We start from the raw sequence: 27550 nt of genomic DNA, 5'->3' as shown, positions 1-27550 counted from the left end.
AGAATTATGATCTGTTACCTGTTGCGCTAAAGCTTCTAACCAAAAAGTTGAAGCTGCAGCAACATCCGCTAAAGATATAGCAGGTCTAAGAAGATTACCTGAACACAAGTAAGCTTTTCTTAGAAAGGATTCAATTTTCCTATCTAAAGGATCCTTAAAGGAAGTACCATCTGCCGTAGGAATAGTAGTACGCTTAGCAAGAGTAGAGACAGCCCCATCAACCTTAGGGATTTTGTCCCAAAATTCTAATCTGTCAGATGGCACAGGATATAATTGCTTAAAACGTTTAGAAGGAGTTAAAGAATTACCCAAATTATTCCATTCCCTGGTAATTACTTCAGAAATAGCACCAGGGACAGGAAACACTTCTGGAATAAGTACAGGAGATTTAAAAACCTTATCTAAACGTTTAGATTTAGTATCAAGAGGACTAGAATCCTCAATTTCTAATGCAATTAGGACTTCTTTAAGTAAAGAACGAATAAATTCCATTTTAAATAAATATGAAGATTTATCAGCATCAACCTCTGAGACAGAATCCTCTGAATCAGAAGAACCAATATCAGTATCAGAATGATGATGTTCATTTAAAAATTCATCTGAAAAATGAGAAGTTTTAAAAGACTTTTTACGTTTACTAGAAGGAGGAATAACAGACATAGCCTTCTTAATGGATTTAGAAACAAAATCTCTTATGTTATCAGGAACACTCTGAATATTAGATGTTGACGGAACAGCAACAGGTAATGTAACAGTACTAAAGGAAATATTATCTGCATTAGCAAGTTTGTCATGACAAACAGTACAAACAACAGCTGGAGGAACAGATACCAAAAGTTTACAGCAGATACACTTAGCTTTGGTAGCTCCAGCACCAGGCTGCGATTTTCCAGAAGTATCTTCTGACTCAGCTTCAACGTGGGACATCTTGCAATATGTAATAGAAAAAAAGAACATATAAAGCAAAATTGATCAAATTCCTTAAATGACAGTTTCAGGAATGGGAAAAAATACCAGTGAATAAGCTTCTAGCAACCAGAAGCACAAAATAATGAGACTTAAATAATGTGGAGACAATAGTGACGCCCATATTTATTTAGCGCCAAAAAAGACGCCCACATTATTTGGCGCCAAAAATGACGCCACATCCGGAACGCCGACACTTTTGGCGCAAAAGAACGTAAAAAATTACGCAACTTCCGGCGACACGTATGACGCCGGAAACAGAAAAAAAAATTTGCGCCAAAAAAGTCCGCGCCAAGAATGACGCAATAAAATGAAGCATTTTCAGCCCCCGCGAGCCTAACAGCCCACAGGGAAAAGTCAAATTTTTAAGGTAAGAAAAAAATGATTTATTCATATGCATTATCCCAAATATGAAACTGACTGTCTGAAATAAGGAACGTTGAACATCCTGAGTCAAGGCAAATAAATGTTTGAATACATATATTTAGAACTTTTATATAAAGTGCCCAACCATAGCTTAGAGTGTCACAGAAAATAAGACTTACTTACCCCAGGACACTCATCTACATGTAGTAGAAAGCCAAACCAGTACTGAAACGAGAATCAGTAGAGGAAATGGTATATAAGAGTATATCGTCGATCTGAAAAGGGAGGTAATAGATGAATCTCTACGACCGATAACAGAGAACCTATGAAATAGACCCCGTAGAAGGAGATCATTGCATTCAAATAGGCAATACTCTCCTCACATCCCTCTGACATTCACTGCACGCTCAGAGGAAAACCGGGCTCCAACCTGCTGCGGAGCGCATATCAACGTAGAATCTAGCACAAACTTACTTCACCACCTCCATAGGAGGCAAAGTTTGTAAAACTGATTTGTGGGTGTGGTGAGGGGTGTATTTATAGGCATTTTGAGGTTTGGGAAACTTTGCCCCTCCTGTTAGGAATGTTTATCCCATACGTCACTAGCTCATGGACTCTTGCTAATTACATGAAAGAAAAGACGGTTTGTGAAGCGGTTGTATGCACTGAACAAGTTATTTTGCTGGTAGGATGGAACATTTCTGGAAGTCCTGCTCAGCATTTTGATTTTTGCCCAATGAATGTGGGAAGACATCACCAGCATTGAATTACAAAAAACATCACACAATTTTCTCACAGAACTGTCTAACAGAAGCATTCATATTATTTTTCATAATTCAAAATGCTTAGCCCAAAATGTGCTTGTGATCTCTAACAAATGACCTTTAGGGGTGTTAACTTGTCACTGGGGGCTGAATAAACAATGGAAAATAACAGATTACAAATGAGCTCATTTCTTAAAATAAAACTATTATATATAAAAACAGTTTTTGTGTGTGTGTGTGTGTCATATATACAGTATATATATATATATATATATATATATATACACACACACAATATACATAGTGTGTATCTCTCTCTCTCTCTCTCTATATATATATATATATATATATATATATATATATATATATATATATATATATAAAAATCAGGACTCACCTTAGACCATATTATTCCTTGTGGCTTTGGGCGCATGCATTCAGTTTTAATAACGCGTGTAGGTGTCAAAATGAAATCTACTGTGAGATCGTGATCGTCTAACAGCTCCTCTGAAAAGTCAACCACCTACAACAAACCAGAAGAAAAACAGAATTTCATTAGTGAAGTGAAAAATAATTTGGGACAAAACATAATTTTTTCAGTCCAAAGCAAATCAACTTTGTGCAAAAGCAATATCAGAGACCAGAGCTATTCTTCTATATATGGAGGCTGCATTACATCTGGGTAAATTCTGACCAAGCAGGAGATCCAAGACTGGGGGGATCTGCAGGTTAAACAGTAAAAAATGCTAGACATAATGATGTAAAGATTAGCCTTAAAATATGTAGATTTATTTTTTACAATTATATTATTTTAAGCGTAACGGATTAGATTCTATAAAGTTATAAATTAATTGGCGCTGCCATGTTTAAACTTAAGTATTCTCCCTTATTTAGTTCTCCTGCTGAGGACAATTAGAAACAGACATAAAACAGAAAATAAAAGAGACTGTCCATACAAGGCTGTGTGGAAACCCGGTTACATAATTAAAAATTCTATGCTCCTTAGCCTTGTTTGGACAGTCTCTCTGTTTTATATCTGTCCCCAATTGTCCACAGCAGGAAAGGTAGATAAGGGGGAATCAAGTTTAAACATGGCAGAACCTATTTTATAGATTTTTAGACATCAGTCCTTTTCAAAATTAAATTACAGGGAAAGGAGACAAAATAAATAATGAAATTATATTGAAAAAAAAATTTCTACACGTTATTAAACATTTTATATTAAAAGCTCATGCTGTTAAATATCCCTTTAAACAACTCACTCTAAAAAAAGAAATGTTATATAAGAACGAAAGCAGAGTTCTGGCTTCAATCTAATTAAGATTTAGATAAAAAAAATGTACTGTGGGAAACGAAGCAGTTCCACTAAGTTCGTTTGTGACAAGAAAGAATGGGAAAATATAAAAAATGCCTAATGTAATGGATTAAAGCCACTAACAGTTACATACTTGACAATCGTGAACTACTGTGACCACAACTGTGTGTTCAGTGACTGCTCCCATAGCCACCATCATTGCATATTCCATATCAGCAAAACCTTCCCCTTTCCCGATTCTCCAACCTGCAAAAAACTGTAGATCAGTAGGGGCAGTAAACACTAAATACATTTTATAAACATAGAATTTAGGTTATTCCCCACCTCCCTCTAGTCATGGGTGCGCCATGTTGAAATCTATTTTTCACTGCATTTCAGTGCTGAGGTTTGGAATAAATGCAGCAATTCTTCTTCAAAGACCTGCTGTGAAATCTAAGTACCAAAATGGCAGCACCCATTAAAGAGACAGTGCACTTAATTTTTTTTATTTTTTAAAAAGATAGATAACACATTTACTACCTATTCTCCAGCTTTGCATTACCAACATTGTTATATTAATATACTTAATAACCTCTGTTTGCCTGTTTCTAAGTCCCAGCAGGCCACCCCTTATCTATTTAAATCTTGCACAACAGCTAAACCGTGCTTGTTCATGTGTGCCAAATAGATACAATTTTACTCACTCCCTATGATAATAGTTATGCAAGAACCAGCATTGAATGGCTAAAATGCAAGATTATAAAAAGCACTGAGATAAGGGGCAGTCTGCAGAGGCCTAGATACAGGTTATCATAGAGGTAAAAAGTATATTAATATAACAGGGTTGGTTATGCAAAACTGGGGAACGGGTAATAAAGGGATTATCTATCTTTTTAAACAAAAAACATTTTCAAGTAGACTGTTTCTTAAAAACTTATACAAAGAACAGCAGCATGTTTCTTTAGATTAGGTAAAAAATATGTGTTGGACTCTCGACCCTAGAGCTGAAAATGTATTTCCCAAAGCCACCTCTCTTTATCCCGTTATTCTCCCACAACGGTTAAATTACATAAAATAAAAAGATACCATAGGTAATGAGAGTGGCGCTCAGATAATAAGCTGGGATAGATTCTAAACTACAAATTGATATGTTACAAATGTACACTTTAATACAATAAATCAATTTATAAAACCAATATTTCAAAATATCTTATATATTATTTAAACTGATAAAACAAACAAACAATTGTGGCAACAATATAATATATTTTATAAAATCCAAAATGGAAATAGCATTTTTTTTTTAGATTGTCTACAATCAACTTTTTTAAAAAGAATTTGTGTGCCGATATCTACCTTGCTATAAAGATCGGTAGAAAACGGTCTAGCAGATATATCAAGTAGTCTGCAATTCCGTTATTAACATAATATCCACCTTACTACAGGATGTATATACAATTGCATCAACAAAGCTAAATCAATGTATTAATCTGATGTCAAGTGATATAAACAGTACCGTTCACCATATATATCAATTGTGTTGTTCACCCTAAATAAGGGAATTGGTATGATTCAAAAGTACTATGATCTCCAGTAGTATATGATTATTGCCGATATTTTTTAGTGTGCGCACACAATTTAAAAAGAGATTTTCATCCACAATGATATGAAATGTTGAATTCCTAAGTATTCAGTTGAAAATATGAAAGTTTTTATACCTTACTCTCTGAATCGTGGGTTACCGAACCTTCTGGGAGTTTTCAGTTTGTAAATGTGGGGGCTGATAATCACAGCCTTGTATTTTACTCACATGCTCCACGGTAACCTATCAGAAAGTAGGATCCTTTAGGCGTTGAAATTTAAATCGCTGTTTTCAAATCTTTTTACAAGCTGCAGAATCTATCAAGATCGATTGATATTTGTAATCCGTTTCTGTGGTGTTCTCAGGAGTCACTTCTACGCGTTTCGGCTCATTAAAGAGCCTTTATCAAGATGACTCCATTTTGTTTTTGCGGGTAATTTATACCCCTTAACTCCAGATCCAAATTAACCATTTGTTGCATTTTAAAGTGACAAATGCATTAGATTGCAGCAACATGTAAAAGTTTTTATATATACACATTCATTTCATATTTAATACAAGAAATCTGCTGCTGTCTTAAAAAGTTTCTAAAATTTCATAACATTTATTATTAAAAATCTTTACAGTGCAATCTGAATAAAATATAAATTATAATATAAAACAACTTCCTAATAATATTTTTCAAATAATATTTTAAAATACATTCTTTATAAATAATATCTTTAAAAATTTTTTTTTCCAGCAACACTGTTTTTTTCACTATATTAAAGTGAACACATACAACAAATCCATTTGAGAAATTAGTGTTAGGGTATTTTATATAAAAATTCTGATAATATGGGTTGTTCTATATATAAAATATATATTTAGGTAGAGCGTTTATTTCATAATTATATATATATATATATATATATATATATATATATATATATATATATATATATATATATATATATATATATATATATATATACGCAGTATATAATTATCTCTAGTTTTTGTGAACAGAATTTTTATTATTATTCTATTTCTAACCTGATGATCTATAGAGATATGTATAGAAATTTATAATGATCTTATTCATTTTAAACGAAGGGATTTAAATCAAATTCCGCATTTGACCCTCTTGGAGTTAGAGAATTAAAATTTACTATAAGCTCTGCTTCACTATACAAAAGATCTCTACTTTTATTACTACCTCTATGATTGGTAACTTTTTTTTAGGCACCAATATAAGAAACCATCTGTTTTCTGGTTACGATGGTCTTTAAAGTGTTTTGATAATAAATGGACTTCATATACCCAGTCAATATTTAATAGATGTTGTCTAATTCTATCATGTAGGGGTTGTCCAGTTTGTCCCAAGTACTGTTGTTTGCATAGGCATTGGAACAGATAGACAATATTACTGTCAGTACATCTGATTATGTCTCTAATCTTATATTTAAAATCTGTTTGGTTAGAGCTCCCTGTTTTACATTTTGTACTGAATTTACAAGCCTTTTAGATCAATATAGTGACCATTCTTTTTATTAATTTTTAAATTCACTCGGGGCCAGTACATTTTTTAAAGTTTTAGTTTTTCTATCTTCTACAATTTCACTAAGGATAGGATCTTTTTTTTTTTTATATAAAATGCCAGTGTTTATTTAAAATTGTATCAATCAATCTGTAATCAGTTATATTGTGTAATGAATGCAGTATCAAATTTATTTGTAGTGTCTAATGTAGAAATTGATTTATTCATATTAATCTTTTCTTCTCTGGATAGTATTTCAATTCTATCTTTTTTTTCTCTGCATCATTTTTTGCTTCTATTATTAATTCTGGGCTTTATCCCTTTTCTATAAATTTGCTTTCTAAAACATTAGCCTGATCTAGATAATCTTCTACTGTTCAGCAGTTTTTTCTTAACCGGAGGAACTGACCCTTGGGGATATTTAATTTCCACTGTTTCAAATGGTAACTTGTAGAGTGTATATAATCGTTTGAGTCTACCTTTTTGAAAAATGTTTTTGTTTTTAGACTCGTTTCTGTTCTCTCTATAGTGAGATCCAGGAAATTGATGTTTGTATTGTTTGTTTCATGAGTAAAAGAGATGCCCCAATCATTAGTATTGAGGTCTTCCATAAAAAAATATAAAAAAATTCTTGCCCTCCCCTCCAAATAATAAAAATATAATCGATGAAACGTTTGAAAAGCATGAGGTTTTCACCCCAGCTGGAGTCTATAATAGGTTGTTATTCAAAAAGTCCCATAAACAAATTTGCATAGCTGGGTGCAAACCTCGTGCCCATCGCTGTTCCTTTGATCTGAAGAAAAAAAATTCAGCATTAAAGCTAAAATAATTATTTTCTAAAATGAATAAAATACACTCTAATAGAAAATCTGCTTGTACTGTAGGTAGGCTCTTATCTCCATGTAGATAGAATTTCACAGCTCCTATACCTAGTGAATGTATCATATTTGAATATAATGAATTAACATCACAAGTAGCAAATATGAAATTTTCTTGCCATTCTATTTTTTGTAAGATATTAATCAGTTGTGTAGAATATTTTAGGAAGGATGGTAGTTCTTCCACATATTTTTGCAGAAAATTATCTACATATTTTGATAAATTTGATGTGAGTGAATTTATGCCTGATATAATTGGCCTTCCATGTAGTTTTTCCAGGGACTTATGTATTTTGGGGAGGTAATAAAAAATAGGTGTTTTTGGGTCTATGTTTTTTTAGGAACTAAAATTCTTTGTTATTAATTATATTTTCTCTATTAGCAAAGTGTAATATTTTGTCTTATTTTCTAGTTTGTTCCCAAACTGGATTTTTAGTTAATCTTATATATGTACTCTTGTCATTTAGAAGTCTGTAAGCTTCTTCCAAATAGTCTTCAGTATTTAAAATAACCAACCCTCCACCCTTACCCGCAGATTTTATGATTATATCTGGGTTATTTTTCAAGTCTTTAAGGGTGTCATTTTCTTTTCTTGTGAGATTTTGTGTATATCTTTTTTTGTTATTTTTTTAATCAAAATTTTGAACTTCTTCCTTAACTAATTTTTTCAAATATTCTAGGAATTTACCCTTTTCTTGTGTCGGGACAAAGTTAGATTTGTTTTTTAGCTCTGTATGTAAATACTGATTGTTTTTGAAATTTTGTTCTAGTGATCTTTCCAAGGGATTTTTTTTTTAAATATCTCTAATGTTAATTTCCTCACAAATTGATTTATTTTAATCATAGTTTGAAATGTATTCATTCTACAATTTGGGGCAGAAGATAGCCCTTTGTTTAAAACTGATGTTTGTTCTTTACTTAGGTTAATCTTACTCAAACTGAAAATCCTTTTTGTTTGATCTACTTCTGTCTTTTGTTTCCTAGTTGTTCTTCCTCTCCCTCTCCCTCCTCTTCTTAACTAATCTTTGTTTGAATTTGATTTTCCTCTCTTAATCCATCTAAGATCTCAAATCTATTACTATTATTGTGACCTCTTTGGTGCTGATTATGTTCTTCAAATGTATCATTTGTAAGAGTATTTCTTCTGTTGTTTTTATTATATGTGTCTAATTGAAATTCTCTATTGGGATTATATTCCTCATTTTTTTCTTGCAAAGTCATTTCACAATATATCAGAAGAGCAAAAAGGATATAGGACACATTATCAAAATATGAAAAGGGAGACTCATTATAAAACTAATACAAACTCAAGAGGATGGTTCCCAAGAAAAAACGAGGAATATAATCCTAATAGAGAATTTCAATTAGAAACATATAATAAAAACAATAGAAGAAATACTCACACAAATGATACATTTGAGGAACATAATCAGTACCAAAGAGGTCACAATAATAGTAATAGATTTGAGATCTTAGATGGATTAAGAGAGGAAAATTGTGATCAACCTTTTTTAGAGTCAGGTTCCCCAAGAGCAGAAACATCTTGGGGAACAAGAAAAGCACACCAATCAAATTCAAAGATTGGTTAAAAAGAGGAAAAAGAATGTTAGAGGAGGAAGAGGGAGAGGAAGAACAACTAGGAAACAAAATACAGGAGTATATCAAACAAAAGGGATTTTCAATTTGAGTAAGGTCAAAAGGGACAGTCTACCATAGAATTGTTATTGTTTTAAAAGATAGATCATCCCTTTATTACCCATTCCCCAGTTTTGCATAACCAACACCGTTATATTAATATACTTTTTACCTCTGTGATTACCTGGTATCTAGGAACCTTCTTCCAGCCCCCTGATCACATGACTGTGACTGTTTATTATCTATTGTCTTAAATTTAGCATTGTTTTGTGCTAAATCTTAAATAACCCCCTGTGCCTGAACACAGTGTTATCTATATGGCCCATGTGTACTTTCTGTCTCTTTGTCATGAATAGAGATTTAAAAAGCATGTGATAAGAGGCAGCCCTCAAAGGCTTAGAAATTAGCATATGAGCCTACCTATGTTTAGTTTAAACTAAGAATACCAAGAGAAAAAAGCAAATTTTATGATAAAAGTAAATTGGAAAGTTGATTAAAATTAAAAGTCCTATCTAAATAATTAAAGATTAATTTATACTAGACTGTCCCTTTAACCTAAGTAAAGAACAAACCTCAGTTTTAATCAAAGGGCTATCTTTTGCCCCAAATTGTAGAATGAATACATTTCAAACTATGGATTAATATAAATCAATTTGTGAGGAAATAACATTAAGGAGATATTTTAAAAAAAATCCCTTGGAAAGATCTCTAGAACAACAAAATTTAAAAAACAATCAGTATATACATACGGAGCTAAAAAACAAATCTAACTTTGTCCCGACACAAAAAAGGGTAAATTCCTAGAAATATTTGAAAAATTAGTTAAGAAAGAAGGATCCGACTTTCTGATAGGTTACCGTGGAGCATGTGAGTAAAATACACGGCTGTGATTATCAGCCCCCACATTAACAAACTGAAAACTCCCGGAAGGTTCAGTTACCCACAATTCAGAGAGTAAGGTATAAAAACTTTCATACTTTCAACTGAATACTTAGGAATTCAACATTTCATATCATTGGGGATTAAAATCTCTTTTTAAGTAAGTGTGCGCAATAATCATATACTACTGTAGATCATAGTACTTTTGAATCATACCGATTCCCTTATTTAGGGTGAACGTCACAATTGATATATATGGTGAACGGTACTGTTTATATCACTTGACATCAGATTAATACAGTACATTGATTTAGCTTTATTGATACAATTGTATATACATCCTGTAGTAAGGTGGATATTATGTTAATAACAGAATTGCAGACTACTTGATATATCTGCTAGACCGTTTTCTACCGATCTTTATAGCAAGGTAGATATCAGCACACAAATTCTTTTTAAAAAAGTTGATTGTAGACAATCTAAAAAAAAAATGCTATTTCCATTTTGGATTTTATAAAATATATTATATTGTTGCCACAATTGTTTGTTTGTTTTATCAGTTTAAATAATATATAAGATATTTTGAAATATTGGTTTTATAAATTGATTTATTGTATTAAAGTGTACATTTGTAACATATCAATTTGTAGTTTAGAATCCATCCCAGCTTATTATCTAATGAGCGCCACTCTCATTACCTATAGTATCTTTTTTATTTTATGTTTCTTTAGATTCTTTTCTCTTAGAAAAAACAGTGTCTATCCAGGTCAAACAGGTGTGTCCTGGCTTAATGCCATCTTTTGTCTTTACCTTGTTCTGATACAGCAACTGAACCCACAACCACAAGGTCCACATGGACTTTGGCATCCAAACCCAAAGGGACACTGTAATCCTTTACACCCTGCAGAAAATACAAAAAAACAGAATTTATGTTTACCTGATAAATTTCTTTCTCCAACGGTGTGTCCGGTCCACGGCGTCATCCTTACTTGTGGGATATTCTCCTCCCCAACAGGAAATGGCAAAGAGCCCAGCAAAGCTGGTCACATGATCCCTCCTAGGCTCCGCCTACCCCAGTCATTCGACCGACGTTAAGGAGGAATATTTGCATAGGAGAAACCATATGGTACCGTGGTGACTGTAGTTAAAGAAAATAAAATATCAGACCTGATTAAAAAAACCAGGGCGGGCCGTGGACCGGACACACCGTTGGAGAAAGAAATTTATCAGGTAAACATAAATTCTGTTTTCTCCAACATAGGTGTGTCCGGTCCACGGCGTCATCCTTACTTGTGGGAACCAATACCAAAGCTTTAGGACACGGATGAAGGGAGGGAGCAAATCAGGTCACCTAAATGGAAGGCACCACGGCTTGCAAAACCTTTCTCCCAAAAATAGCCTCAGAAGAAGCAAAAGTATCAAACTTGTAAAATTTGGTAAAAGTGTGCAGTGAAGACCAAGTCGCTGCCCTACATATCTGATCAACAGAAGCCTCGTTCTTGAAGGCCCATGTGGAAGCCACAGCCCTAGTGGAATGAGCTGTGATTCTTTCGGGAGGCTGCCGTCCGGCAGTCTCGTAAGCCAATCTGATGATGCTTTTAATCCAAAAAGAGAGAGAGGTAGAAGTTGCTTTTTGACCTCTCCTTTTACCTGAATAAACAACAAACAAGGAAGATGTTTGTCTAAAATCCTTTGTAGCATCTAAATAGAATTTTAGAGCGCGAACAACATCCAAATTGTGCAACAAACGTTCCTTCTTTGAAACTGGTTTTGGACACAGAGAAGGTACGATAATCTCCTGGTTAATGTTTTTGTTAGAAACAACTTTTGGAAGAAAACCAGGTTTAGTACGTAAAACCACCTTATCTGCATGGAACACCAGATAAGGAGGAGAACACTGCAGAGCAGATAATTCTGAGACTCTTCTAGCAGAAGAAATCGCAACTAAAAACAAAACTTTCCAAGATAATAACTTAATATCAACGGAATGTAAGGGTTCAAACGGAACCCCCTGAAGAACTGAAAGAACTAAATTGAGACTCCAAGGAGGAGTCAAAGGTTTGTAAACAGGCTTGATTCTAACCAGAGCCTGAACAAAGGCTTGAACATCTGGCACAGCTGCCAGCTTTTTGTGAAGTAATACCGACAAGGCAGAAATCTGTCCCTTCAGGGAACTTGCCGATAATCCTTTTTCCAATCCTTCTTGAAGGAAGGATAGAATCCTAGGAATCTTAACCTTGTCCCAAGGGAATCCTTTAGATTCACACCAACAGATATATTTTTTCCAAATTTTGTGGTAAATCTTTCTAGTCACAGGCTTTCTGGCCTGAACAAGAGTATCGATCACAGAATCTGAGAATCCTCGCTTCGATAAAATCAAGCGTTCAATCTCCACGCAGTCAGCTGGAGTGAAACCAGATTCGGATGTTCGAACGGACCCTGAACAAGAAGGTCTCGTCTCAAAGGTAGCTTCCAAGGTGGAGCCGATGACATATTCACCAGATCTGCATACCAAGTCCTGCGTGGCCACGCAGGAGCTATCAAGATCACCGACGCCCTCTCCTGCTTGATCCTGGCTATCAGCCTGGGGATGAGAGGAAATGGCGGGAACACATAAGCTAGTTTGAAGGTCCAAGGTGCTACTAGTGCATCCACTAGAGCCGCCTTGGGATCCCTGGATCTGGCCCCGTAGCAAGGAACTTTGAAGTTCTGACGAGAGGCCATCAGATCCATGTCTGGAATGCCCCACAGGTGAGTGACTTGGGCAAAGATTTCCGGATGGAGTTCCCACTCCCCCGGATGCAATGTCTGCCGACTCAGAAAATCCGCTTCCCAATTTTCCACTCCTGGGATGTGGATAGCAGACAGGTGGCAGGAGTGAGACTCCGCCCAAAGAATAATTTTGGTTACTTCTTCCATCGCTAGGGAACTCCTTGTTCCCCCCTGATGGTTGATGTACGCAACAGTCGTCATGTTGTCTGATTGAAACCGAATGAACCTGGTCCTCGCAAGCTGGGGCCAGGCCTGGAGCGCATTGAATATCGCTCTCAGTTCCAGAATATTTATCGGTAGAAGAGATTCTTCCCGAGACCAAAGACCCTGAGCTTTCAGGGATCCCCAGACCGCGCCCCAGCCTATCAGACTGGCGTCGGTCGTGACAATGACCCACTCTGGTCTGTGGAACATCATCCCTTGAGACAGATTGTCCAGGGACAGCCACCAACGGAGTGAGTCTCTGGTCCTCTGATTTACTTGTATCTTCGGAGACAAGTCTGTATAGTCCCCATTCCACTGACTGAGCATGCACAGTTGTAATGGTCTTAGATGAATGCGCGCAAAAGGAACTATGTCCATCGCCGCCACCATCAACCCGATCACTTCCATGCACTGAGCTATGGAAGGAAGAGGAACGGAATGAAGTATCCGACAAGAGTCCAGAAGCTTTGTTTTTCTGGCCTCTGTTAGAAAGATCCTCATTTCTAAGGAGTCTATAATTGTTCCCAAGAAGGGAACCCTTGTTGACGGGGATAGAGAACTCTTTTCCACGTTCACTTTCCAGCCGTGAGATCTGAGAAAGGCCAGGACAATGTCCGTGTGAGCCTTTGCTTGAGGAAGGGACGACGCTTGAATCAGAATGTCGTCCAGGTAAGGTACTACTGCAATGCCCCTTGGTCTTAGCACCGCTAGAAGGGACCCTAGTACCTTTGTGAAAATCCTTGGAGCAGTGGCTAATCCGAAAGGAAGCGCCACGAACTGGTAATGTTTGTCCAGGAATGCAAACCTTAGGAACCGATGATGTTCCATGTGGATAGGAATATGTAGATACGCATCCTTTAAATCCACCGTGGTCATGAATTGACCTTCCTGGATGGAAGGAAGGATAGTTCGAATGGTTTCCATCTTGAACGATGGGACCTTGAGAAATTTGTTTAAGATCTTGAGATCTAGGATTGGTCTGAACGTTCCCTCTTTTTTGGGAACTATGAACAGATTGGAGTAGAACCCCATCCCTTGTTCTCTTAATGGAACAGGATGAATCACTCCCATTTTTAACAGGTCTTCTACACAATGTAAGAACGCCTGTCTTTTTATGTGGTCTGAAGACAACTGCGACCTGTGGAACCTCCCCCTTGGGGGAAGTCCCTTGAATTCCAGAAGATAACCCTGGGAGACTATTTCTAGCGCCCAAGGATCCAGAACATCTCTTGCCCAAGCCTGAGCGAAGAGAGAGAGTCTGCCCCCCACCAGATCCGGTCCCGGATCGGGGGCCAATATTTCATGCTGTCTTGGTAGCAGTGGCAGGTTTCTTGGCCTGCTTTCCCTTGTTCCAGCCTTGCATTGGTCTCCAAGCTGGCTTGGCCTGAGAAGTATTACCCTCTTGCTTAGAGGACGTAGCACCTTGGGCTGGTCCGTTTTTACGAAAGGGACGAAAATTAGGTCTATTTTTTGCCTTGAAAGGCCGATCCTGAGGAAGGGCGTGGCCCTTACCCCCAGTGATATCAGAGATAATCTCTTTCAAGTCAGGACCAAACAACGTTTTCCCCTTGAAAGGAATGTTTAGTAGCTTGTTCTTGGAAGACGCATCAGCCGACCAAGATTTCAACCAAAGCGCTCTGCGCGCCACAATAGCAAACCCAGAGTTCTTAGCCGCTAACTTAGCCAATTGCAAAGAGGCGTCTAGAGTGAAAGAATTAGCCAATTTGAGAGCATTGATTCTGTCCATAATCTCCTCATAAGGAGGAGAGTCACTATCGAGCACCTTAAGCAGTTCATCAAACCAGAAATATGCGGCAGTAGTGACAGGGACAATGCATGAAATGGGTTGTAGAAGGTAACCCTGCTGAACAAACATCTTTTTAAGCAAACCTTCTAATTTTTTATCCATAGGATCTTTGAAAGCACAACTATCCTCTATGGGAATAGTGGTGCGTTTGTTTAAAGTAGAAACCGCTCCCTCGACCTTGGGGACTGACTGCCATAAGTCCTTTCTAGGGTCGACCATAGGAAACAATTTTTTAAATATGGGGGGAGGGACGAAAGGAATACCGGGCCTTTCCCATTCTTTATTAACAATGTCCGCCACCCGCTTGGGTATAGGAAAAGCTTCTGGGAGTCCCGGCACCTCTAAGAACTTGTCCATTTTACATAGTTTCTCTGGGATGACTAAATTTTCACAATCATCCAGAGTGGATAATACCTCCTTAAGCAAAATGCGGAGATGTTCCAATTTAAATTTAAATGTAATCACATCAGATTCAGCCTGCTGAGAAATGTTCCCTAAATCAGTAATTTCTCCCTCAGACAAAACCTCCCTGGCCCCCTCAGATTGGGTTAGGGGCCCTTCAGAGATATTAATATCAGCGTCGTCATGCTCTTCAGTAACTAAAACAGAGCAGCCACGCTTACGCTGACAAGGGTTCATTTTGGCTAAAATGTTTTTGACAGAATTATCCATTACAGCCGTTAATTGTTGCATAGTAAGGAGTATTGGCGCGCTAGATGTACTAGGGGCCTCCTGAGTGGGCAAGACTCGTGTAGACGAAGGAGGGAATGATGCAGTACCATGCTTACTCCCCTCACTTGAGGAATCATCTTGGGCATCATTGTCATTATCACATAAATCACATTTATTTAAATGAATAGGAATTCTGGCTTCCCCACATTCAGAACACAGTCTATCTGGTAGCTCAGACATGTTAAACAGGCATAAACTTGATCAGAAAGTACAAAAAACGTTTTAAAATAAAACCGTTACTGTCACTTTAAATTTTAAACTGAACACACTTTATTACTGCAATTGCGAAAAAACATGAAGGAATTGTTCAAAATTCACCAAATTTTCACCACAGCGTCTTAAAGCTTTGAAAATATTGCACACCAATTTTGGAAGCTTTAACCCTTAAAATAACGGAACCGGAGCCGTTTTAAGCTTTAAACCCCTTTACAGTCCCTGGTATCTGCTTTGCTGAGACCCAACCAAACCCAAAGGGGAATACGATACCAAATGACGCCTTCAGAAGTCTTTTATAAGTATCAGAGCTCCTCTCACATGCGACTGCATGCCATGCCTCTCAAAAACAAGTGCGCAACACCGGCGCGAAAATGAGACTCTGCCTATGCTTTGGGAAAGCCCCTAAAGAATAAGGTGTCTAAAACAGTGCCTGCCGATATTATTATATCAAAATACCCAGATAAAATGATTCCTCAAGGCTAAATATGTGTTAATAATCAATCGATTTAGCCCAGAAAAAGTCTACAGTTTAAATAAGCCCTTGTGAAGCCCTTATTTACAATCGTAATAAACATGGCTTACCGGATCCCATAGGGAAAATGACAGCTTCCAGCATTACATCGTCTTGTTAGAATGTGTCATACCTCAAGCAGTAAGAGACTGCACTCTGTTCCCCCAACTGAAGTTAATTGCTCTCAACAGTCCTGTGTGGAACAGCCATGGATTTTAGTTACGGTTGCTAAAATCATTTTCCTCATACAAACAGAATTCTTCATCTCTTTTCTGTTTCTGAGTAAATAGTACGTACCAGCACTATTTGAAAATAACAAACTCTTGATTGAATAATGAAAAACTACAGTTAAACACTAAAAAACTCTAAGCCATCTCCGTGGAGATGTTGCCTGTACAACGGCAAAGAGAATGACTGGGGTAGGCGGAGCCTAGGAGGGATCATGTGACCATCTTTGCTGGGCTCTTTGCCATTTCCTGTTGGGGAGGAGAATATCCCACAAGTAAGGATGACGCCGTGGACCGGACACACCTATGTTGGAGAAACATTAATTTAGCTAAGTAGGACACAGCGATCATTAGTGTCTGAAGCATTCAATATAACATGTTTATGTGCAAAAATAAAGCAAATACCAGTGAAAATGGGGATATAGTAATTAACACTGTATTCATTCCCTGATCTCAATTTTTACTCTCATGATCCATCAGCACAGACATATACAAAACTGACAGAGAGAATTCATTCATACAAATATGTGAAGAAACTCTGTATGTATTTACTACTTTGGACAAATCTTATGTTTTTTTGTAGTATTAGTTTGTGGTTAATTTTTATAAAACGGGAGCAATGTGAATGAATCATTTACATATAGATGTTGCATACAATCTTCTATAAACTGGTGCTATACTGCAAAAAACAGAATTTATGCTTACCTGATAAATTTCTTTCTCTTGTGATGTATCGAGTCCACAGATTCATCCATACTTGTGGGATATTCGCCTTCCTAACAGGAAGCGGCAAAGAAAGCACCCACAGCAGAGCTGTCTATATAGCTCCTCCCTTAGCTCCACCCCCCCCCAGTCATTCGACCAAAGGCTAGGAAGAAAAAGGAGAAAGTATAGGGTGCAGAGGTGACTGAAGTTTTTAAAATAAAAATACACTACCTGTCTTAAACAGACAGGGCGGGCCGTGGACTCGATACATCACAAGATAAATAAATTTATCAGGTAAGCATAAATTCTGTTTTCTCTTGTAAGATGTATCGAGTCCACGGATTCAGCCATACTTGTGGGATACCAATACCAAAGCTTTAGGACACGGATGAAGGGAGGGACAAGACAGGTACCTTAAACGGAAGGCACCACTGCTTGTAGAACCCTTCTCCCAAAAATAGCCTCTGAAGAAGCAAAAGTATCGAATTTGGAAAATTTGGAAAAAGTATGAAGCGAAGACCAAGTCGCCGCCTTACAAATCTGTTCAACAGAAGCCTCATTTTTAAAAGCCCATGTGGAAGCCACTGCTCTAGTAGAATGAGCAGTAATCCTTTCAGGAGGCTGCTGGCCAGCAGTCTCATAAGCCAAACGGATGATGCTTTTCAGCCAAAAAGAAAGAGAGGTAGCCGTAGCCTTTTGACCTCTCCGCTTACCAGAGTAAACGGAAATCTTTAGTTGCTTGTAAGTAGAACTTTAAAGCACGAACCACATCCAGATTGTGCAACAGACGTTCCTTCTTTGATGAAGGATTAGGACACAGTGAAGGAACAACAATTTCCTGATTGATATTCCTATTAGGAACAACCTTAGGAAGGAATCCAGGTTTGGTACGCAAACCAGTTTGGTACCGAGTCCACGGATTCATCCTAACTTGTGGGATATTGTCCTTCCTGACAGGAAGTAGCAAAGAGAGCACCACAGCAGAGCTGTCTATATAGCTCCCCCCTTAACTCCACCCCCCAGTCATTCGACCGAAGACCAAGGAAGAAAAGGAGAAACTATAAGGTGCAGAGGTGACTGAAGTTTACATAAAAAATACTGTCTGTCTTGAATAGACAGGGCGGGCCGTGGACTCGGTACATCGCAAAAGAAAGAAATTTATCAGGTAAGAGTCCACGGATTAATCCTAACTTGTGGGATACCAATACCAAAGCTTTAGGACACAGATGAAGGGAGGGACAAGACAGGAACCTAAACGGAAGGCACCACTGCTTGCAAAACCTTTCTCCCAAAAATAGCCTCAGAAGAAGCAAAAGTATCAAATTTGGAAAATTTGGAAAAGGTATGAAGTGAAGACCAAGTCGCAGCCTTACAAATCTGTTCAACAGAAGCATCATTTTTAAAAGCCCATGTGTAAGCCACCGCTCTAGTGGAGTGAGCTGTAATTCTTTCAGGAGGCTGCTGTCCAGCAGTCTCATAAGCCAAACGGATGATGCTTTTCAGCCAAAAGGAAAGAGAGGTAGCCGTAGCCTTTTGACCTCTACGCTTTCCAGCATAGACAACAAACAAAGAAGATGATTGGCGAAAATCTTTGGTTGCCTGCAAATAAAACTTCAAGGCACGAACCACGTCCAAGTTGTGCAACAGACGGTCCTTCTTAGAAGAAGGATTAGGACACAGAGAAGGAACAACAATTTCCTGATTGATATTCCTGTTAGAAACAACCTTAGGGAGGAACCCAGGTTTGGTACGCAAAACCACCTTATCAGCATGGAAAACAAGATAAGGCGAGTCACATTGTAATGCAGATAGTTCAGAAACTCTTCGAGCTGAAGAGATAGCAACTAGAAACAGAACTTTCCAAGATAGAAGCTTAATATCTATGGAATGCATGGGTTCAAACAGAACCCCCTGAAGAACTTTAAGAAATAAATTGAGACTCCATGGCGGAGCAACAGGTTTAAACACAGGCTTAATTCTAACTAAAGCCTGACAAAAAGCCCGAACGTCTGGGACATCTGCCAGACGCTTGTGCAACAGAATAGACAAAGCAGATATCTGTCCCTTTAAGGAACTAGCAGACAATCCTTTCTCCAATCCTTCTTGGAGAAAAGACAAAATCCTAGGAATCTTGATCTTACTCCATGAGTAGCCTTTGGATTCACACCAAAAAAGATACTTACACCATATCTTATGATAGATCTTCCTGGTGACAGGCTTTCGAGCCTGAATCAAGGTATCTATGACCGACTCAGAGAAACCCCGCTTTGATCAAATCAAGCGTTCAATCTCCAAGCAGTCAGTTGCAGAGAAATTAGATTTAGATGCTTGAATGGACCTTGAATCAAAAGGTCACGTCTCAGTGGCAGAGTCCATGGTGGCAGAGAGGACATGTCCACCAGGTCTGCATACCAAGTCCTGCGTGGCCACGCAGGCGCTATCAAAATCACTGAAGCTCTCTCCTGTTTGATCCTGGCAATCAGACGCGGAAGGAGAGGGAATGGTGGAAACACATAAGCCAGGTTGAACGACCAGGGTACTGCTAGAGCATCTATCAGTACTGCCTGAGGATCCTTTGACCTGGATCCGTAACGAGGAGGTTTGGCGTTCTGACGAGACGCCATCAGATCCAATTCTGGTGTGCCCCATAGCTGAACCAGTTGAGCAAACACCTCCAGATGGAGCTCCCACTCCCCGGATGAAAAGTCTGACGACTTAGAAAATCTGCCTCCCAGTTCTCCACCCCTGGGATATAGATCGCTGATAAATGGCAAGAGTGAGTCTCTGCCCATCGGATTATCCTGGAAACTTCTATCATCGCTAAGGAACTCCTTGTTCCCCCCTGATGATTGATATAAGCTACAGTCGTGATGTTGTCCGACTGAAACCTGATGAATCTGGCCGAAGCCAGCTGAGGTCACGCCTGAAGAGCATTGAATATCGCTCTTAATTCCAGAATATTTATCGGTAGGAGGGCCTCCTCCTGAGTCCACAAACCCTGTGCTTTCAGGGAATTCCAGACTGCACCCCAGCCCAGTAGGCTGGCGTCCGTCGTCAAAATAACCCACGCAGGCCTGCGGAAACACATTCCCCTGGACAGGTGGTCCTGTGACAACCACCAAAGAAGAGTCTCTGGTCTCTTGATCCAGATTTATCTGAGGAAAATAAATCTGCATAATCCCCATTCCACTGTTTGAGCATGCATAGTTGCACTGGTCTGAGATGCAAGCGAGCAAACGGAACCATGTCCATTGCCGCTACCATAAGTCCGATTACCTCTATACACAGAGCCACTGACGGCCGAGGAATGGAATGAAGAGCTCGGCAGGTGGTTAAAATCTTTGATTTCCTGACCTCCGTCAGAAATATTTTCATGTCCACCGAATCTATCAGAGTTCCCAGGAATGAAACTCTTGTGAGAGGAATAAGAGAACTCTTTTTCACGTTCACCATCCACCCATGAGATCTTAGAAAGGCCAACACTAAGTCCGTGTGAGACTTGGCAAGTTGGAAAGTCGACGCTTGAATTAAGATGTTGTCTAGATAAGGCGCCACTGCTATGCCCCTCGGCCTTAGGACCGCCAGAAGGGACCCTAGCACCTTTGTGAAGATAAAATAAAACTAACAGTTTAACACCTCTTCTCTTTACCCTTCCTGCTTAGAGCCAGCAAAGAGAATGACTGGGGGTGGAGTTAAGGGGGGAGCTATATAGACAGCTCTGCTGTGGTGCTCTCTTTGCTACTTCCTGTCAGGAAGGACAATATCCCACAAGTTAGGATGAATCCGTGGACTCGGTACATCTTGCAAAAGAAACAACATATTTTCCAATAGACACTAGGAAAAATGTAGAAGCAGCTGCACTGTAAGGCATCAATTTTGTGTTCTCGGTCTCGTTCTTCGGAACTTCCTGTGGGTGGAGCGTTGAGGAAGGTGCACTCACGCTGAGCTCTCTCGTATGTGGAGCTAAGTAAAGATCCAACACCCTGCCACGGAGCCCTATTGCTGGGGCGAAAGACTTACCCAGCCTGGGGGAGACAAAGTGTGGCGTAAGGAAGTTAACAACACCTTAAAAAGTGGCCACAAATACACCTGCCAAGAAGGAGCCGGGACGGCACAGCCACCCCAATCTGGGGTACAGATAAGAGTGCTGGGACCTACCTGACGGTGGAGAGGTAGGGAAAGGAGCTACATGAGAACCGGTCTGCTGGGGAGTATGACGAGGTGGCTACCGTAGGGAACAGAACTGCCGGCGGCACTGACATCCCCCCATGCCGGAAAGACGCTAAGGCAACGTGACGTCATAACTGCAGGACCGCGGTGTGGAGAGGAGAGGCTGAGCAGGAGCCACGGTGAAAGCCGAATTGCGTGCAAGGAGACAAGGGCAAAAGGCAGCAGAGACCCCCCTGGTGGGGCAAGCAAGCTGAGAAGGGATTTTCAAACCGGCCGTGAAGAAATGGGGGGGTAAGTGTATAACAGAGTGACTCACATGTGTACAATTGAAGAGCGGCAGAAGCCAGAACTGGTGTGTGTTAATTTTAGAGAGCTAAATAAGCCTAAGCTGCACAGGGACAAGGCCTGTAATTTTTTATGCACATTGAGCTAGGCTGGTTATACGGAGCATAAGTGTTTACACACAGACATACCACGGTAGCCACTGGAAACATCTAAGACACGGCAGGCCACAACCCCTATACCCACAGAGGACATTTCTTCTTTATATGTATTTGCTCTTGTATAATATAGAGTACAAAATACCTAAAGACTGTGATGTGCAGGTTAACACAGCAGGACCGGCTTAAATAAAAGACCTAAGGCTGAGATTCAAGGGACTCGAGTATCAGGCCAGACTGTCCACAGCTTGAGGGCACGCCGCTAACAACAGGAACTGTCAGAGATTAAGGCATAGACTGTACTGTATGTGTGGAATTAACCTCAATGCAACAAAAGTGAATGTGCCATAAATTAAAACTCATCGGGCAGGAGGGTGTGGAATATAAAACAACCTCTTTTTTTTTTCCTTTTTTTTGGACCCAAACTTGGGATAAACTTCTTGTAATTAAGAGATTTAGAGGTGGAAGCAGTGCCCTGGCATAAGTTAAAGGCGTTAAAGGAACAGGACAATAACTGTGTTTATCATTTATTAGCTTGAACAATTACCAGTGGAAGGCTGATATACATTGCATACTGTGAGAACTGCAAAACACTAGATAGCATGTGCAAGAAAGTAGGCAATAGGCTGTGCATGTTAAGCATTAGCGGATAATAGCATAGTAGCCTGGTTTATAATGTATGCTGATTACTAAGACATCCGAGAACTGAAAAACATAAGTGTCACAGCAGTAAAGGGATTACAGGCGCTCCACAAGATTAACCCCATAAGGGCAAAGTTTAGTTTGGAAGCAGACAGAGTTATTGCAATGAGTGCCTAAATTGGTAGCTTAGGAGTAGAGTCTAATAGTACTTTACATTAGGAATAGTAACTTGACATAGTCCAACACTGAAATACATTATATACTTCTGATGTTGTAAAAATGTGAGACACTAGGCGTAGGATAATATACTGATTAACAGGACAGGTATGTCTAGGTAGAAGGAATACAGCAGAGGGAACTTTTTGCGTGGTTTTTTTTCCACTTATTAAGGCATTTGAGTTGTGAAAGCGGACAAAAAGAAGTGAAAATCATAATGGTTAATGTATGTATAGAACCTTGCTGAGTATTTAATATTGTGCATAGTTACTGATTACAGTTGAAGGTGGAAATACACTCCTTATTCTTGATGCATGTGAAACTGACAATGGTTATATATGTGATATGTGAAGGGGTGATACGTGTATCACATCTGTAACTTTACAGAGGCAAAGTACAGCTAGGGAACAGACAAGGTAGCCGCAATGTCTACATATTACAACAATTCAGGGTTAGAGTCTAATAGATTAATTTCTAACGCAGTGAGGCTTTTAACACAAGAATAATTGAGAAATTAAGAGGAAAGCGATAGAGAAGAAATAACAGAGGGACCACAATCTACACAAAGGGGCCGGGTAACACTAGGTTGTAAGGAAAAAGGAACCGCACAAATGGAAAAAACAGAATTTATGTTTACCTGATAAATTACTTTCTCCAACGGTGTGTCCGGTCCACGGCGTCATCCTTACTTGTGGGATATTCTCTTCCCCAACAGGAAATGGCAAAGAGCCCAGCAAAGCTGGTCACATGATCCCTCCTAGGCTCCGCCTTCCCCAGTCATTCGACCGACGTAAAGGAGGAATATTTGCATAGGAGAAATCATATGATACCGTGGTGACTGTAGTTAAAGAAAATAAATCATCAGACCTGATTAAAAAACCAGGGCGGGCCGTGGACCGGACACACCGTTGGAGAAAGTAATTTATCAGGTAAACATAAATTCTGTTTTCTCCAACATAGGTGTGTCCGGTCCACGGCGTCATCCTTACTTGTGGGAACCAATACCAAAGCTTTAGGACACGGATGATGGGAGGGAGCAAATCAGGTCACCTAGATGGAAGGCACCACGGTTTGCAAAACCTTTCTCCCAAAAATAGCCTCAGAAGAAGCAAAAGTATCAAATTTGTAAAATTTGGTAAAAGTGTGCAGTGAAGACCAAGTCGCTGCCTTACATATCTGATCAACAGAAGCCTCGTTCTTAAAGGCCCATGTGGAAGCCACGGCCCTAGTGGAATGAGCTGTGATTCTTTCAGGAGGCTGCCGTCCGGCAGTCTCATAAGCCAATCTGATGATGCTTTTAAGCCAAAAAGATAGAGAGGTAGAAGTTGCTTTTTGACCTCTCCTTTTACCAGAATAAACAACAAACAAGGAAGATGTTTGTCTGAAATCCTTTGTAGCATCTAAATAGAATTTTAGAGCACGAACTACATCCAAATTGTGCAACAAACGTTCCTTCTTTGAAACTGGATTCGGACACAAAGAAGGCACGACTATCTCCTGGTTAATGTTTTTGTTAGAAACAACTTTCGGAAGAAAACCAGGTTTAGTACGCAAAACCACCTTATCTGCATGGAACACCAGATAGGGAGGAGAACACTGCAGAGCAGATAACTCTGAAACTCTTCTAGCAGAAGAAATTGCAACCAAAAACAAAACTTTCCAATATAATAACTTGATATCGACGGAATGTAGGGGCTCAAACGGAACCCCCTGAAGAACTGAAAGAACTAAATTGAGACTCCAAGGAGGAGTCAAAGGTTTGTAAACAGGCTTGATTCTAACCAGAGCCTGAACAAAAGCCTGAACATCTGGCACAGCCGCCAGCTTTTTGTGAAGTAAAACAGATAAAGCAGAAATCTGTCCCTTCAAAGAACTTGCAGATAATCCTTTCTCCAAACCTTCTTGAAGAAAGGATAGAATCTTAGGAATTTTTATCTTGTTCCATGGTAATCCTTTAGATTCACACCAACAGATATATTTTTTCCATATTTTATGGTAGATTTTTCTAGTTACAGGCTTTCTGGCCTGAACAAGAGTATCAATGACAGAATCTGAGAACCCTCGCTTTGATAAAATCAAGCGTTCAATCTCCAAGCAGTCAGTTGGAGTGAAACCAGATTCGGATGTTCGAACGGACCTTGAACAAGAAGGTCCTGTCTCAAAGGTAGCTTCCATGGTGGAGCCGATGACATATTCACCAGGTCTGCATACCAAGTCCTGCGTGGCCACGCAGGAGCTATCAAGATCACCGATGCCCTCTCCTGATTGATCCTGGCTACCAGCCTGGGGATGAGAGGAAACGGTGGGAATACATAAGCTAGGTTGAAGGTCCAAGGTGCTACTAGTGCATCTACTAGAGTCGCCTTGCTACGGGTCCCAAGAAGGGAACTCTTGTTGACGGAGATAGAGAACTTTTTTCTACGTTCACTTTCCACCCGTGAGATCTGAGAAAGGCCAGGACAATGTCCGTATGAGCCTTTGCTTGTGGTAGGGACGACGCTTGAATCAGTATGTCGTCCAAGTAAGGTACTACTGCAATGCCCCTTGGTCGTAGCACCGCTAGAAGGGACCCTAGTACCTTTGTGAAAATTCTTGGAGCAGTGGCTAATCCGAATGGAAGTGCCACAAACTGGTAATGCTTGTCCAGAAAGGCGAACCTTAGGAACCGATGATGTTCCTTGTGGATAGGAATATGTAGATACGCATCCTTTAAATCCACCGTGGTCATGAATTGACCTTCCTGGATGGAAGGAAGAATTGTCCGAATGGTTTCCATTTTGAACGATGGAACCTTGAGAAACTTGTTTAGGATCTTGAGATCTAAGATTGGTCTGAATGTTCCCTCTTTTTTGGGAACTATGAACAGATTGGAGTAGAATCCCATCCCTTGTTCTCCTAATGGAACAGGATGAATCACTCCCATTTTTAACAGGTCTTCTACACAATGTAAGAATGCCTGTCTTTTTATGTGGTCTGAAGACAATTGAGACCTGTGGAACCTCCCCCTTGGGGGAAGCTCCTTGAATTGAATCCAAGCCTGAGCGAAGAGAGAAAGTCTGCCCCCCACCAGATCCGGTCCCGGATCGGGGGCCAACATCTCATGCTGTCTTGGTAGCAGTGGCAGGTTTCTTGGCCTGCTTACCTTTGTTCCAGCCTTGCATTGGCCTCCAGGCTGGCTTGGTTTGAGAAGTATTACCCTCTTGCTTAGAGGATGTAGCACTTGCGGCTGGTCCGTTTCTGTGAAAGGGACGAAAATTTGGTTTATTTTTAGCCTTGAAAGACCTATCCTGAGGAAGGGCGTGGCCCTTACCCCCAGTGATATCAGAAATAATCTCTTTCAAGTCAGGGCCAAACAGCGTTTTCCCCTTGAAAGGTATGTTAAGCAATTTGTTCTTGGAAGACGCATCCGCTGACCAAGATTTTAGCCAAAGCGATCTGCGCGCCACAATAGCAAATCCTGAATTTTTCGCCGCTAATCTAGCCAATTGCAAAGTGGCGTCTAAAGTAAAAGAGTTAGCCAATTTGAGAGCATGAATTCTGTCCATAATCTCCTCATAAGAAGAAACTTTATTGAGCGACTTTTCTAGTTCATCGAACCAGAAACACGCTGCTGTAGTGACAGGAACAATGCATGAAATTGGTTGTAGAAGGTAACCTTGCTGAACAAACATCTTTTTAAGCAAACCCTCTAATTTTTTATCCATAGGATCTTTGAAAGCACAACTATCTTCTATAGGGATAGTAGTGCGTTTGTTTAGAGTAGAAACCGCCCCCTCGACCTTGGGGACTGTCTGCCATAAGTCCTTTCTGGGGTCGACCATAGGAAACAATTTCTTAAATATAGGGGGAGGGACAAAAGGTATGCCGGGCCTTTCCCATTCTTTGTTTACAATGTCCGCCACCCGCTTGGGTATAGGAAAAGCTTCGGGGGGCCCCGGGACCTCTAGGAACTTGTCCATCTTACATAATTTCTCTGGAATGACCAAATTCTCACAATCATCCAGAGTAGATAACACCTCCTTAAGCAGAGCGCGGAGATGTTCCAATTTAAATTTGAATGTAATCACATCAGGTTCAGCTTGTTGAGAAATTTTCCCTGAATCTGAAATTTCTCCCTCAGACAAAACCTCCCTGGCCCCCTCAGACTGGTGTAGGGGCACTTCAGAACCAATATCATCAGCGTCCTCATGCTCTTCAGTATTTTCTAAAACAGAGCAGTCGCGCTTTCGCTGATAAGTGGGCATTTTGGCTAAAATGTTTTTGATAGAATTATCCATTACAGCCGTTAATTGTTGCATAGTAAGGAGTATTGGCGCACTAGATGTACTAGGGGCCTCCTGTGTGGGCAAGACTGGCGTAGACGAAGGAGGGGATGATGCAGTACCATGCTTACTCCCCTCACTTGAGGAATCATCTTGGGCATCATTTTCTCTAAATTTTGTGTCACATAAATCACATCTATTTAAATGAGAAGGAACCTTGGCTTCCCCACATACAGAACATAGTCTATCTGATAGTTCAGACATGTTAAACAGGCATAAACTTGATAACAAACTACAAAAAAGTTTTAAAATAAAACCGTTACTGTCACTTTAAATTTTAAACTGAACACACTTTATTACTGAAAATGTGAAAAAGTATGAAGGAATTGTTCAAAATTCACCAAAATTTCACCACAGTGTCTTAAAGCCTTAAAAGTATTGCACACCAAATTTGAAAGCTTTAACTCTTAAAATAACGGAACCGGAGCCGTTTTAATATTTAACCCCTATACAGTCCCTGGTATCTGCTTTGCTGAGACCCAACCAAGCCCAAAGGGGAATACGATACCAAATGACGCCTTCAGTAAGCTTTTTCTATGTATCTGAGCTCCTCACACATGCATCTGCATGCCTTGCTTCCCAAAAACAACTGCGCAATAGAGGCGCGAAAATGAGGCTCTGCCTATGATTAGAGAAGGCCCCCAGTGAAAAAGGTGTCCAATACAGTGCCTGCCGGTTATTTTACATAATTCCCAAGAATAAA

The 27550-nt window shown here is 39.4% G+C and overlaps 1 protein-coding gene across 2 annotated transcripts in view; it reads right to left on the bottom strand.

Moving 5' to 3' along the window:
* Window positions 1–27550, bottom strand: part of MTHFSD (methenyltetrahydrofolate synthetase domain containing) — a 110576-nt gene that overhangs the window by 14739 nt on the left and 68287 nt on the right. For both annotated transcript variants that reach the window (XM_053700910.1, XM_053700915.1), the window contains exons 5-7: window positions 10694–10784; window positions 3545–3657; window positions 2494–2619 (exon numbers count right to left, since the gene is read on the bottom strand). In XM_053700910.1, coding sequence (XP_053556885.1) covers window positions 2494–2619; window positions 3545–3657; window positions 10694–10784 — 330 coding nt within the window. The remainder of the gene's footprint in view (window positions 1–2493; window positions 2620–3544; window positions 3658–10693; window positions 10785–27550) is intronic.

This window comes from Bombina bombina, chromosome 1, assembly GCF_027579735.1.
Source record: "Bombina bombina isolate aBomBom1 chromosome 1, aBomBom1.pri, whole genome shotgun sequence".
NCBI lineage: Eukaryota > Metazoa > Chordata > Amphibia > Anura > Bombinatoridae > Bombina > Bombina bombina.
This window is presented reverse-complemented; position numbering and strand designations above follow the sequence as displayed.